At 35.5% G+C, this 15893-nt stretch overlaps 1 protein-coding gene across 10 annotated transcripts in view; it reads left to right on the forward strand.

The window, feature by feature from the left end:
• The window catches only part of TFPI (tissue factor pathway inhibitor), a 91542-nt gene that overhangs the window by 62487 nt on the left and 13162 nt on the right, over positions 1-15893 (forward strand). For all 10 annotated transcript variants that reach the window (XM_085321747.1, XM_085321779.1, XM_085321756.1 and 7 more), the window contains 2 exons: positions 1205-1324; positions 8851-9051. In XM_085321747.1, coding sequence (XP_085177873.1) covers positions 1205-1324; positions 8851-9051 — 321 coding nt within the window. The remainder of the gene's footprint in view (positions 1-1204; positions 1325-8850; positions 9052-15893) is intronic.

Raw genomic sequence — 15893 nt, forward strand, 5'->3', positions numbered from 1 at the left:
AGTTTTGCTAGTGCTTACATATTTTCTTGGATACCACAGCTATGATTTACCTCTAACTTCATAGCCAAAGATTTATCACTCAGAGTTTAAGCTGTTAAAGACTTTTATTTATGTTGCCTGCCACTACAGCACCATCTCTCCAGGCCTCTTACTGTAAAACTTTATCCCAAGCTTAGTGACATGTCACCTCTTCTCCTTATCTACCCTCTGCTGCTTTTGTTGCTTTAATACGTCTGCATCACTTGTCTCCCAAAGGCACGTAGGCAAAGTCACTAGGGAGAAAATAGTGCTGGAAAGCCACAAACTTCCTAGTCCTTAGATCCTTAACTTCTATTTTGTTAACTGACTTAGACAGAGTTCAGTATCATACTTTAAAAAGGGCATATGAACTGGTAGTTAGCCATATGTAGCTGAAGGAAATACTGATGCTACCTTCTAATTAGATTTTGAGGATCATTAAGGAACTTTAAGTTACTTTGAAAATACTTAAAAAATAATAAATAAAGGAAGCAAAAACTTCTCAGACATGCCCTCGTATGTGCGTGCACAACCTCATCTATGGCAATTTGTGAATGCCAGTTGCCATGAAATAAAAATATCTCTTTGTGTGAAGGACTATGGCTACACTGATCCCATTTGATAAATATGGCTCTGTACTTATTAAATGGCGCCTTCAATATTAAGGAGATATACAGGATAAAAAATAATTCTTAAAATATTAAAGTCCACGTTACCAAAACTTCACAGATTTCTGTGAAATACAACTTTTATGTAAGTCCAGGAACTCAATAATTGCCAGTTGATAAGATAATTGTTCAGAAAAGAATCACATGCTTTTGATGATGAATTCAGAGTGCAAGTAGACAGAGTAATATTTATTGTGAAAGATTAGAGGTGCCAGAAAGTGTTACATTTTATATGATTATGTATTCTGGGTGCTGATTTAAATTGTGATTTAAAGTAATAGCAAGCCCTCTAATCTATTATGAAGATGGGAAAACGGAATTGTAGTCACCTGAACACTACTAAAAATCTCATCCTGTTTTTCATTGTGCTTGTGATAGAATTATACTCATGTGACTCAAATTATTTCTAAAGCTCCCAATTTCTATATTTACCTAAATATCTATGTACTACATTGCTAGTTACTTTTGCACAGCACTTCAGGAATTTAACTGTACATCTTCATTTATATGTTATTCAGGAAAGATGAAAGAAAGAAAGAGGGCATATTCCTTATCTTTAGCTTTTATCTTCCTGTTCATCTGCATCATCGAACATGGAACTGCTGACTCAGATGATGACAAAGACGAGGACGTTCTAGGTAAGAATTTACRAAACACAACACGGAAAACTATCTCAAATAAAACAAAAAACACTGTATTAAAATGCACTCTAGATGTAATTCTATACTTGAGAATTTTGGGGGAAAATTTTTGGAAGTGGAACTAAGCAAGCAACAGTGCTAAAAATATTGTGGGTCATTGTAGTGACAGGGATATGCTCAGAATTCGGCATTAAGCTCTAACAAAACTGTGTGGCCTCTATAGAGGCTTCTGTTCCTATGGGTTTTGGGGTTTTGGAACTTTTAATTTCAACCAAACGTTGTGTTAGATACCAAGATTTTTCCCTTAAAGCTCTGCTTTAGGAAAGTCACCGTTACTTTGCAAAGTTTCTTCTCATGATGCTGCAATTATAGATTGCCTTAGATGTTGTTCAGGGTATTGAAGAAGCTCTCTGTGTAACTCGAAGTGGTTTGGTATTGATGGACAAGTAAAAACTCTCTAGTTGAAAAGAGATTCTTGTTAAGAAAAATGTTGTCAGATGTGTAACTCTTAGGACTGAGGAGGTATCCTGATCCTTACCACTATAAGGCCATTGTTTACCTTCACTTCATCAAAATTAACTAAGTTGAGTCAAATTTCTATACTGGATGTCATTTTGAAAGAAATTTTAATTTCATCCCAAACAATTTTGAAAAAGTAGWTAAGAGGAAAATACATTCTTGGGACATTATTAAATTTTCTTCTTTCCTTTGAGAAAATTCTTTAAAATGGTAACTGTTCCTTAAGCTGCAGAGAACTATGCAATAGATACTTCTCCCATTTGGCAGCCCTGATTTAGATGCCCGACTAGGAATGGAACTCAAAGAAAGATTTTCTTGTTGGCACTCTTCTTTATCTGCCCGTATCTTCTCCAGTTTCCAGTCACATTATTTCTCTCTATCAGTCCTTTGCAACAGTCTTCCTTGAGACAAAAACATTAACTCTACACAATCATGACTATACTAYAAATGAAGCTAGTGCTGTAAGACTTAGTCATCACAGTTTAAAAAATATGAGCCATTCTGCATTAAGCATATGCTTAGCATTTTTGTGTAACTGGGCTGTTTCATAGTGAAGAAATTTGCCCTGAAGCTCGTAAATTCTCTTCTTCTGTGAAGGTAATGTTCCATTTTTCTTAGATCTACTTATGCAACTCTGTTTAAAAAAAAAAAAAAAAAAAAAGACACTCAGCCCCTACAAGCAGTTCATGAAGGCCAAATTCTCTTGTTTGTTTAAAAAAAAATGCACTTCCTCACTAGAGCAAGTTAGGATTCTAATTTCATTATTATGATCTGCTGGATTAATCCAGCATTTTTTTTTTCTCCTATGTATTTATTTTGTTTGTAAACAAATACAATAAGAAAACATCTCAATGTCTTTTCAAATAGTTCCTTTCTCAGGTATTTAATTATTTCACAACCAGTCATTTAAGATTATACAACTAGTAACTAATTTAGTATGAGGAACAGTTCTGAACATTTGAGTCTGACCTAAAAACAGTCAAATGGGATGCTAAGAATTTAAATGAAGAAATGAAGGCTTTTTTGTGACTATTAAAGGTTCAATTGAGGCATTTACAAAATTTATTTTTGCAGTATTCTGATTATATTTTTATATAAGGATTAGGTGGTTACTAATTAAAATTCCTCCCTTAGTTCCTTAGGAGTGAAATTCTGGCTTCACTGAATTTAACTGCAGAAATCTCATAGACAGCAATTTCACTAATAGCATTTATTTTCTGACCTAAACAGTTGTATAGTATTGACATGTTTCACCCCAGAATTCTATACATTAAAAAAATACATATGACATGAGCTGGGTGCATCCATTATCTGTAATGTCATACTTCAAATTCGCATTGAGTACAAGTGCTAGGTAAGGGAGAGGGGGGGTTCTGTGTATGTCTATTTGTATTTAAATTACAGTAATAGTTAAGRTTTCAAGTCAAGTCCAACAGGATAAAAAGGATTCTCAATATGTTCTGTCTTCTGGCAATAACATTTGTCATTTCTCCAGTAATCAATTACAATAATAACAGAAATAAAACATACAAAAATAACTGTTTTATGTGTACTATTCAGTAATACCACTTGTGGTTGGCAGCCCTGTAGCTGATGTTCCAAAGCCTGAAGAAAACGACTCACAACAAGTTAAATGTGCTTTTTATTCTAATGTGAAAGATTATCAAGAATTAATGTGACTGCTTAAGGAAAGAATAGGAAACACATGGGTAGGAAAAGYACTATACAGCGTGTGGGTGGGAAGCTGTCAAACTGACAAAGATGGAGAGAGAAAAAAACAGTTATTCATTAGTGACAAGGTGCTTGGTTTTGATACCACTTATCAAAGAGAGACATTTACAAGAAAGCCTGGAAAGATGACAGCCTATCTTTAAAATTAAGAATAGCCACAGTAACATATATAAGGATGAGACTCTATAACCTAAGCAAACATAACAGAAAGTGTTCTACGTAAAACTCAATAATATCCAAATTTCAGTTCTATACATTGTAGAACAAGTTTAATTCTATTTTAATTTATATAGTTCTGAAAAGCAAATGCAATAATGCTTGTCTTTTATATTTGTTGTGCCATAGGGATAATACAGAAATCAATCTACTTTCTCATTGAAAGGATTTATTTTTACCCTGCAGCCTTGCAGATAATCCATAGATTCTAAAAGTCATTAAACTCATTGATTATGTCTGTGCAGGAAGGAAAGTACTATTTTTGCTTACATTAAGGTAAGAGAATTGGAAAAAAAAACATCAGTGCTCCTATAAGATGTTATTTACCACTTCTGGTTTTGTAATATTATATTGCCTGTTAGTAAAGTAGTACTAGGGTTTGGCATTTATCATCTAAGTTTCCTGTGCCCAGGGCTACAGTGTAACTAGCTACAGATTACTAGAGGTTTCACATYGAAGTTTCTGCATGTCAGTTAACAGTACCGGTTGATGTGTTAAACATCTATGTCTTGAGTTGCAAAAACTGCAGTGTGAATAACATAAATGTAAGAATGGCTGTGCTGTGCTGGAGCTGTCTTAGCCAGTATCCCGTCTCTGACAGTTACCAAAAGCAGGAAGACTGAAGGAACAGAGAAAGAAGGTAGTGACATAAAATGTCTGCACTAAACCCATGTTCATTTTGAGCCATTTCATCAGCAGTACTTTGCACTTATTGCAAACTGTGGCCTGTAAAGAAAGTTATAGCAGAGTAACTGACACTCCATATCTTCTCATGTCAGGCTACCATGTACCTGATCCAATAAAAGCTTTAAGTTATAAATTTTCGGAATCTTTTTTGGTTTTTTTTGTTACGGTATGTAATAACTGCTGAGTGATGGTGACCATCAGCCGCAACCATCTATTAACGTATTTCTAGTAAAACAGTGCATGATCTCAGTCAAGGGTAGTGCAGTCCTATAATTTTATAGCCTTTAAAAAGTTTTATTGAGTTGGATGCCTAATATAAATGCAATAGGGCAGGATCCAGTGTAGAGGCCTAAATTCATTTTCTTTTTAAAATGACAACTGCTAAATGCTATTGTACTTAAGAAGGAGAATCAATGCATTCAAAAAGCAGAAAGTAGAAGGGTTTAGTGCAGACATTTTATGTCACTACCTTCTTTCTCTGTTCCTTCAGTCTTCCTGCTTTTGGTAACTGTCAGAGACGGGATACTGGCTAAGACARCTCCAGCACAGCACAGCCATTCTTAYATTTATGTTATTCACACTGCAGTTTTTGCAACTCAAGACATAGATGTTTAACACATCAACCGGTACTGTTAACTGACATGCAGAAGTAGAAAATAGTTGGCTAAGCACCTGTATAACAAGGTTATATTTGCTGAAAAGCAAGTGGAGGTTACAGTACATTACAAAGAAAGCATGATGTTGTAATAAAGGCAAGTAACTCCTTGATGCATTAAACAAAACAAAACAAAACAAAAAAAAAGGATAATTATTCTGCTTGATTTGGCACTAACAAGGCYGTGGATAGAGTATTATATTAGGGCAGCACACTTAAAAAATAATCTAGACCAACTGGAAAAGATCCAAAGGAGGGTAGCAAGGCCGATGAAAAAAAGGAGTGGAAGAAGCAAGTTTATTTAGTACAGAGATAATTGAGAAGAGACAAAATTCTTCCAAAAGTAATGAAGAGACTGGATAGTGTTAAGCTATTCTTCCTATGTACTGAAGGAATGCTGAAAGGATTTAATTTCCGGTAAAGTAATGTAGAGGCTGTATATTTTGAAAAAAAAAMTTTTTTTGTGAGAAGGATAATGAAATCCTGGAACTGGCCCCTTCAGGTTGCTGGGAATTTTACTCCATTAGGGGCTTTTAAGAACATTTGGACATCTGTCAGAAAAAGACTCAATGGATCTATCCCATAGAAAAATACAGAACTTGGATGAGATACTTTGTTAAAATTCTTTCAGGTTTAGATTCTCATATTCTGTTGGAGAAGATTGACTGACCTTCGTAATAGTCAACTTCTCTAAATGCCTATGCCTTCTTCCTATGCCTTTCATACAGGACCTAAAATATAGTCCCAGTGTTCAAAAGCAGAGGAGGAGACTTTGCACTAAGCATTAGTTTTCTGAAGATAAATTCCAGGTATAAAATAGAGATATGAGGATTTATGTCTATGCAGATCTAGCCAAACACTTACACTTGCCTTCTCATCTGCTGCTCTGGTCTGAGAAACAAAGCTAGTTTTGTATCCATCTGCATGAGCTAAGTGCTCCCAGGTGTAAAATAATGGGGAAGAATTTCATCACTGTTCCCAGGCACAAGTGATTCACTTCCCTTGAATCCCTTTGAGATTACTTTCTTTATAGTCCCTATAGTTATTGTTCAGAGGGAGAGGGYTTAGTTCGCTGGAGGTTTCACAGGGTACAGATTTTAGTCAAAGTATGGTAATTTACTAGCACTCCTAAGAAAATAAATATTCTACCGTTCCATAGGTTGCCCAAAGTTGGACACACAATCATTACATTTGCAGCATAATTCAGTACATTTCCCAGTGGTTCTGGTGCCACTCACTCAGACTGCAAAGGAAAGGCCTTAGGAGGAAATAAAAACAATGATTTGGTTCTGTGGATTTGATGGGAAATAGGCTAGAGGCTGAGACCAGAAAGTTTCCAAGAGAAACTCTAAGCCAGTACTTCATGGTCTTTGGGTAGTTTCACAATTATGCATGCACAGTTTTTCTGTTTTGATAGCCTGTAACATTGGTCAGCATGATGTAGCAAGCAAAATGGGCTGGCCTGACCCCATGTCTGAAATTCCAGTAGTTAAGAAAGCTATTAAGTTATCACAGTCTCTTTTCTTCTAGACTGAACTGGGTTACTGACACAGGGCATTTTGGAGATGTGTTTTCCTTTGTTCTAAGAAAAAAAAATTGATTATTATCCAGCCCCTGTCTCATTATTCGACCAACCCTTACCCACTCCCATTTGAGTTAGATCAATTTCTATGCAGTTCTAAATGTTTGATTTACCATTTGAGGAGCTGCTTCACAATTTACTGAAAACTTTGATGTTTTGAAGGCATTTTTTCCTCTATTACCGAACAGAGGAATTTGAAATTTTCATTTTGCAATGAAATATCCTGTCAATTTTCTTAGCCTTTTAAAGTCCCTTCCAGAGGATTCCGAAACCTACTGGAGACCCTTAGGCCTATGAGCTCCAACTTGGAATCTAGAACTTTTGTGATTTCAAAATCCTAATTTTTCTTAGATTCATGAAAGCCCAGAAAAGGAAACTGGCAAGTAACCAAATTCAGAAATCTTTTTAGCTAGCTGAGCTCCATAAAACTGATATYTCTGACAAGTGTTTCTTTTGATTCTTCCACATTTCTTATCAATCTTCAATAATATTTTCAAATCGATTTTTATAGGTTCAAAATCTATAAATACCATTTTACTAATGAGGAAGCTGAGACACAAAGCTATTTTAGGGGCCTTACATATAACATGAGTTTTTGAAATTGAACATCTTCATCTGTGTCTTAACACTAAAATATCCATTTTAAAAATGGAAGATCTAATCATTTGCTACAGTTTTTATGTTGATGGCAATTGTATAGTAAAAATTGATAATTTTTCAATGATTTAAATACAAGTTAAAAGATTTTAGTACTGAAAATTCTTTCTCTTCTGTAGGTTGTAATAATTATAAATGGATTAAATAGAATAAAATTAGGAAATTTCCACTAACCTCAGTATTTATGAGGATTTATCTCAGCTGTGCATTTCATTTAAAGATTATATAATAAAGTTAATTTTTTGTATTAGCCATCCAGAAAGCAGATTTATAGTAGTTATGTCAATTTTTACCATAAAGCCTGATTTTCCTTGTCTTAAAGCCTAATTTTGTAAATTGTTTTGATTAAGACTGGGAACTTATTCCAGTTCTACGAAGATGTAATAACAGTGTTAATTCTTGTCCTTGTTCCTCCTTTTTCTTCTTCCTGGTCTACTGCAAATGGCACTGATAGGTATCTTTGTATATATGTAGTAAGAGATGCCAATGTTCTGGTTTGGTCTGTGAGAATGAGAGGATTTCAGCTCTATTCTTCTTGCTACTATTGCAAACGTACAGACACTTTAAAGCTTTGAAAATCCTTAGAGGAAAAGCATATATTGATAAGAGAACGGTATCACTGCATCATCAGTTACAGACATTTTATAGACAAATTATCATTAGTAATACTTTGRTAATAATCTTCTTCATAAAAAGACAGTTTTTCCAAAGCATTCTGTGAGCTAATAATGAAAGACTCAGATGGAAATGATATTTCTTTTCTAGTTTTGTTCTTCTTAGTTCTTGAAAGCTCTAACACATGCAGACAAAGAAAAAAAACAGTATGATGGCCTTTCAGTTGTACCAGGCAGGTTTAAGCACCAATAAATGTGTAAGCTGATAGGGGAATGGTGCCCTCTGCAGGGCTGTCTTGCGTAGTTGTGCCACTGAGRTGTCTGCTATGAGATGTCACCCTATTTACAAGACTGCTGCCAGGGTTTTCTCAATGTATGTGTTGTTCAGAATTGTTCACTGGCTCCTGTGAATAAGCCACTATCCAATCTATTTATAGAGAGTGTGATACCACAGAGGTCTGCTATCATAGAATCAGTAGGGTTAGAAGGGACCTCTGGAGATCCTCTAGTCCATCCCTCAAGCGAGTGGCCCGTACAGGGATTGAACCCRCAAGCTTGGCATTATTAGCACCATGCACTAACCAACTGAGCTAAACCTAACCCCTATGTGAGGAGGACTTGAAGTTTGTAACATGAGCTGTTTCGGTTGAAAATTGCAATCACACGTTCCATTTCAGTGAATGGAACCTCTGTTCTAATGAAGCTTAAAATTTTCTTTTTACATCWATATTTAAGGTATACAGAACTTTACAGGTTAGATACCACGCTGTGCCTCTCAAACAGGAAAGGCGTGCAACTTGATTTTGAAGTTAGGCTGTCCAGTGGTTTATAGTAATTATGCTACTTCTCCACGTTATCACAGGTGCTGCTTTACCACCGCTGAAACTGGGGCATTCAATTTGTGCCCTGAAAGCAGATGAAGGTCCATGCAAAGCAATCCACATGCGCTATTATTTCAACTTGCAAAGCCGTAAGTGTGAAATATTTGAATATGGTGGATGCCACGGCAATGAGAACAACTTTCTTACGCTGGAAGAGTGTCAGAAGACATGTGTGGTAACAGGTCAGAAACCATTCTATCTGTTTTTCACTTGTGTCTGCTAGTTGTCACAAGCTCTAGGAATTTTGGAGTCCCTCTTCAGTTCCTGTAGTTCCTGTAGTGTGCCGCCTCAAATTATACTCTCAATCATTATGTTATGGCATGCTGTAGTCACCTGAATTCATTCATATTGTGCAGGCAAACATACACGATCTGAGTAGACAAYGTATGACAGCTTTTCAGAGAACTTGTGGAATATACAGAGTAATCCAAGAAACAAGTTTATTTTCTAACTAGAGCTCTTTTTTGAATGAGTTCTTAAAATGAAATTGATTTGTAAGTTGGGCTAAGAACCAAGTTCCAGAAGTGGTGGTCAGTATAGGTATTYTTTATTGCTGTTAGATATCTACTTACGACGCTCTAATAAGTAGATATTCTAATATCTGTAGTATTTTAGAATATCCTGAGTCCTGATCCTTCATCAGTTAATCATCAAAAAAGAAGAAAATGACATGCAGAGATTAGCAGAATATGCCAAAAGTGCTTTATGAACGCTGGTTTTGCTATTAAAAATGTTCCTGATAATTAACTAAGGCTTTTGGCCTTGTGAAAGTAGTAAAATGATCCCTCATGGAAGTGTATGGAAGTGAGAGGATTCTTAAAATTTGAAGTTAATGCTAGTGGAGCTAGAAATGTGGCAAGCTCATATTTGTAGAGACTTAAAAAAAATCAAGACTTGTTGACAGTTTTCTCTGAATACTTCATATGGATTTCATTGGATCAGGTTTTCATAGGAATCAGGTGGAGTATGTCTGGTTGTATAAAGAGGGACTTCCCTTTAGTCGTCCCAGTAATGAGAGGCACAATAATAATAGAAAATGAGTTCCAGAATAAATAGCTCTTCAAAGGTGACACTCAGGTAATCTTCAAAGATGCCACTCAGGTAATACAACGACCCAAGTTGTTGTTGTTGGAAAAAAACAAGTTTTTTTCCCACTCAGTTCATACACTGGATATTACTGATGTTTGTGATGTTTCTGATTTATAGAGTAAAGCAAGGGTAGTTTCTTCCTACTTTAAGTGTGCCAGGATTATGTGCCTGAGTGGAACATAAACTACAATGGGACTAAGTATAAATAATAGCAAAGTCTAACGTGATGTGTTGTACATGTGCACAAAGTTTCATTGGTGAAAAATATCAGAAGAACTAACAAAAAGAAATACTATCCTTGTTAAAAGACTTTGACTGTATTGATCCCTTTGATATTTCCAACTAGGAGCATAGTTTTTTATTCACTCGCTAAATGTCAGGTTGAGTCAGATTATTTAACCACATACATCTATTTTCTGATCTGCTGGCACCATCGTGTGGCCTGTTGTTGAACTTGATGTGCAGATAATGCACTCAAGAAAAAGACATCCTCACCCTAGAACTGATGCTTCACAAACGTAAACCTTAAAATTTTGAGCAAAAGCAGATTTCAGATATTTTTTAAACAATTCTATCTTGCTTTTAAACACTCTTGTTCTTATAAAATCTCTGGCAGATGGAAAAAAAAAAACAGTAAGAAATTTTATCAACATCTTGGCRAAATAAAAAATATCAGATCACTTCATACTTTACCTTAATAGACTTTCAGTGCCTTTTACTCCAAGGATTGGTTTGGTGCTATCTTTTAGTGACTTCTGGTAAGATTCACTAATGAGCCTGAGACCAGATGTGCTCCAGAGAAGTGGCAAGAATCAGTCATAGTCTCACTCTGTTTTCAGGAGCCATGTATAGGTAAATGTAATACTTAAGATATTAAAATGAGGTGTATATTGACCTGACATATTATCAAGGAATACTGATATGGGTGACGTAATCCTTACATTTCTTAATGCTAAAATAACAKCATCTGTTATTTCAAGTCACAAAAGAGATGGCGTAAAGAAAAGCATCCTTCTGAACATAAACATCTTGTGCTAAATGCAAGCAAACATGAAATCAATGAAACTCGGTCCTTCTATGTGACTCTAGATTGGATCTTAAACCACTTCTTATTGAATTGACTGAGAAGGGGAAGAACTTTTATCAATTATTTAATTTCTTTTCATATTGAAGTCTCAGATAGGCTAGAAGTGCAGATTAGTATTTTGGTGCTCAGGTACACGTAGTTATTTATTTAGAAATTAGTTATCACAAAGCTGTTTCCAACATTCATTGTTCTCTAGAAAACATTATTTGTGTCTTGAGTTTTTCATACCTGAGTAAAACAGACAGATACATAATATAAAATTTAAGTGAACTGTTCTTAAATCTTTGTAAGAAACTATTGGATAGAAGAACGTGACAGTTCCTGTTATAAAATCAAACAGGGCAGAAATTCAGTGCAGAAGAGTGGAAGATCCGGGTTGTACTTACTCAGTATACAAAAGATGAGAATGACATTTTGATCCTTTTCTACCTCAGATATTTTGTTCTTGTATTGCTGGAGATTGTCCTATCAAAAATTCTAGCTGTTTGTCCTATTCAGAACTGAACTCTGCACTATCTAAGGACAATAAATAGCCTTGTGGTGCTTATAGTAGAGTTTATAAATTGTACTACCTTTGGATTTAGCTCAAATTTCTCATATTAAGGCCTATGTGGTAATTCCATTATCTTTATATTTGGTTCTTTTTCTCCAACAGGAACATGCCAGCTTTAATGCATGGTAATAATGGAGGGGCACGTGGTACTTAYAGCTTAAAAGGCAGGAGTTGAGGTCTTGCTTTAGACTTGAGCTGAAGTCAGCCACTCTCTAAACCAGATGTAAAAGACTGCTTGATCATTTATCATTTGCTATTCATCACCTCCTAAAGGCTTACGGCTACAGAAACAGATGTCCTACCTCTACTTAACCCAGCCTAAGTGGATTTTTGAGTATAAATTAATATTACTTATTCTATATGTTCATCTAGAAGATGTTTCTTCAGCAAAACTAAATGATGTTATTTTTGTGAGCACAGAGAAGAATTAATATAATTTTAAATAGTTTTTAAAAAATTACGCAAATTGTGGTATTAATATTTAGCATAGTAATTGTGTGTTTACCTGACAGTGGGCTTTCTGGACTAAAATTCTTCCATTATCATAAAATCAAACAGTTTCCATGAGTCATGAGTTTATATCGGGACTTAACTCATGTTTATTTTTCCACRAACAATGAGCCCAAAAGGGAAATGAAACTGTATATATATATATAAAATATATATATATATACACGTATATGTATGTATGCAAGTTTAAAAAATGTATGCTAGCAGGATCATTTTAAAAGAAAAATTTGCCTTTAAAGGCATTTTTCTTGCCACTATGGTGGTATTCCACATTTTGTTTAGACGGTTGTGATTAATTTGTTTCTAGTTATGGTCCCACAAATCTAACAAATATAATTCTTAAAGATAAAAGCCAGAAAGCTCTTTTTCTTGATTAGCATTCAGTGTCAGAAAGACCTGGAATTTGGGATGCAAATTTAGCTCTTCTTTTTCTGTCGCCAGACTGGCTTTTGACACATTACTTCTCATATCTGATTTTGAGTTTCAGCTGAACCCACAGAATTTTTGCCATCCTTAGAGCACAGTTTTATCTGCAGACTGCAGCTGCCAGTATCTTATCCAGCCATGCATCTTTCTGGTAGTTTGAAATGTTCGTCCTGAGTTCCAGTTTAAAGGCTAAGGTAGAGAGCTAAACTGAAGAAAGCAAGGTTGATAGATACATTTGGAATGCAGAGTGCACAAGAGTCATGATCAGGTCCCATAATTACAAAATTACTTCTCAATCTAATGTTACTATTTTAACCAACGATCTTATTTTGACTTCAGGGTATATGTTGGATCAAAATCTGGAATAAATCTTCTGGACAAGATTTTATACTGGCAAATAATTGGCTTAATTCCGTAGAATGAAACCGAAAGTTTATTTAAATGAGAGCTGACATAGTGTCTGCATGTTGGTACTCATCCTAAGGTACAGTATTTGGTGTATGCATGATAGTGATCCAAGAGTGATCCAAGAATGTTGAATCTGCAACTAGGARCTGGAGCAACATGGACCCATCATGTCTGTATTCTCTGAACAGATAACAGCAGTTAAAATGGCCTGATGGCACAGCACACTGCAGACCATCAGCCATAAACCAGGGTTCACTAACAATTTAAACTGCTTTTGCCAACGTAATTCAGCAAAACTAAATCTTACTTGTTAAATCTGGCTCTCTGCAGTCTTAGAGTGTGTTGCATGGTTGTATTCATCTCACTCAGTGTTTCTAATATTTATTATTGAGGAAGGATCACTAACTTAGTAACTTTGCAAAAGATCAGACTGAAAACAAAATTTGAGTGTTGGGAAAATGCTTAAAAATAATGATATATCTAAGAGAGACTCAGGGAATTCTCCTTACTGACCAGTTTCTGGATTCTCAGGATAGAATTTAGATGTATTATAGAATATATCTATAGATTATAGAATCTAGATATATCTAGAATCTATATATTTTGATCAAGCATAGAGAACATTAAGGTTAAGCTTGGTTAAAAAAAAATCTAAGGGAAGTTATGAGATTTATAAAAGTCAGAAGAAATAACTTGAGTAGTCCAAATGTCTGATTTTCCATTAGTAAGCACAAAGACAAGAAAATCAGCCAACATGAGTGAGTTGCTGGGCTTCTTAAATCAGAATAACTTTTTAAAAATTTTTTTGAATGAATGAGCCTTCAATAAAAGAAACAATCAGTTCTCAAAACTAACTGAAGTCACCATGAGAGAGCTCAGAATGTATTTTTTTCTCTGCTACAGGTTGACCTCTCTAAGTTTCTCTAGGACAGTGTTCTGATTCAAGATGCAGTCTCTTGGAAATCAACAGTGATTTTTTTCATGTGCCCAAAATTCACTGCTTTAGGGAGTCAAAAATTACTTCTAAGAGAAGTTTTTCTGTATCCTCAAGTGTTTAATGGATATGAGTAGAATCAGAAATGCCAGCACTAGCACAAAAGTCCTGATTCTCAACGCAGTGAATATATATCTTAAAAAGACTACCTAACCTTTCTCACATGGCAAAATATGTGCTGGTAAAAAGTTCTGAACGTGACAGCAGTGTTAATGCCTGCTCTTTACACAGCAGAACCACTCAGAAATATAATGTGTTTACACAGAAGAAGTTAACTCAGCTGTGGATTTGGCTTTTTGAGTGAAACCAGAAGCAAAAGACACCACTGAAATTGTGGTGAGATTAAATAATTCTAGGCCTGTATAAACTCACAATAAATTCTTCCTGTTTTGTGCCAGAAGAGTAGAGATCACATACCAAAGCATGATTGCTGATTCTGGCCAGAAGAAGACAGCTGTGTGAAGTTAGTGAAATGGCCTGATGTGAGTGTCCAGAAAATAAAAAAAAAAAATAGAAAAAAAGAAAGGGGGGGGTCATGGTTTTAATGCTGAAGGCATAGCCTGCTGCTAACAGGAAGGACTGGAAATACGTTTAAACAAACAGTATGTTGCTCCAAAGTGCATGTTGTGTCTTTGAATAATATTTTTTAAGGATGCCAGCTGCATTGTTCCAGAGAAGAAAGGAAAATGTATCATGAAAGACTTTCTACTAGATAGACTTTATTTGAAAATATAATACAATCCATGTTTCCAACAGAAAAAAAGAAAAAATAGTCTAGAAAAATAAGATGTGGTAGGATTATGGCACACAAGAAGAGTACAGCTAAAACTAAATGCTTTCTTAGTCATTAGCAACACCTCTTAAAATAGGAGCCATGGCAGATATAATACTATTTAAATGACGGTTACAAACACTCTGGAATATGAGTGGAGAACAAACTGCTAAAACTACTTCCGGTTTTGATCTGTGAAGAGATTGTTTTAAATAGTCAACAGCAACAACAACAAACCTGTTAAAATTACAGATTACAGAAACAGTGAGGATCGTATGGCTCAAGCATCTTYTGTTAATGCTTCAAATAATCTCTATGGGATCCCATGACAAGGAAGCAGCACAGCAGCACATCTGCTTTCCAACAGGAATCATTTTCAAACTGGGACCATGCTAGTAGGTACCTCTGAGCTGATATTGAGCACAGCACTCCTGTGTCTCCCACTTTCTGTGGTTGAGTTGACCAACTATATCTCACACACAAAGTCATAGAGAGGCAGCAGTGATGTCTCTTGTATGCATAATGTAGAGACCTTCCTTTGGGAAATATGCTGTGAGAGTCTTAATGTTACTGAAATTCTGACAAGAATCTACACTTCCTTTTGAATTCCCTTTCATTTCATGTTTCAGGAAGGCTAGATGACAGGTTATACTGAGACTATGCGAGCAGATCTCTGGAAGAAGTGTATCCACTGAAGCAAGATGAGCCATCAGCAGTACAAAGTAGCTCTAATCTGCTTCTACCACTGGTATTACAGGGAACTGCTATCTTCTAAAAGGAGGGCAGTGTAGCTAAGTAGAGATAATGCCAAGGTCAGGCCATAATGAACATATTGGTTCATTAGATTATGTTTAATTGACTGATGGAGCCCCAAGCTTGCAAATTTGAACTGCCTTTGCTTTCTAGCAGACAGCTGCAAGTGAAGCATTGGCTGTATCACTTTGTCCTTCTCTCAGATGCAGAACGTTAGTGGGGAGAGAGCACAGGAGAGAGTTTTAAAAGAACAAGCATTTTGTAATGCCATTAAGAAAAATCCAAGTTCAAAGAAARGAATGTAAAGCAGTGTAACTACTATGATTGCATGGTAAGGTACAAAAGTTACTATCTCATATGCCTCTGAAGAGAGGTTGATTCTGTACCATGGCTTGAATCTACACCTTGTAATGGAAAAAGTATGATCTGTCC

This window comes from Rhea americana, unplaced genomic scaffold (genome assembly GCF_003343005.1).
Source record: "Rhea americana isolate MKP2758 unplaced genomic scaffold, rheAme1 scaffold_12, whole genome shotgun sequence".
In the NCBI taxonomy this organism is placed as follows: Eukaryota; Metazoa; Chordata; class Aves; order Rheiformes; family Rheidae; genus Rhea; species Rhea americana.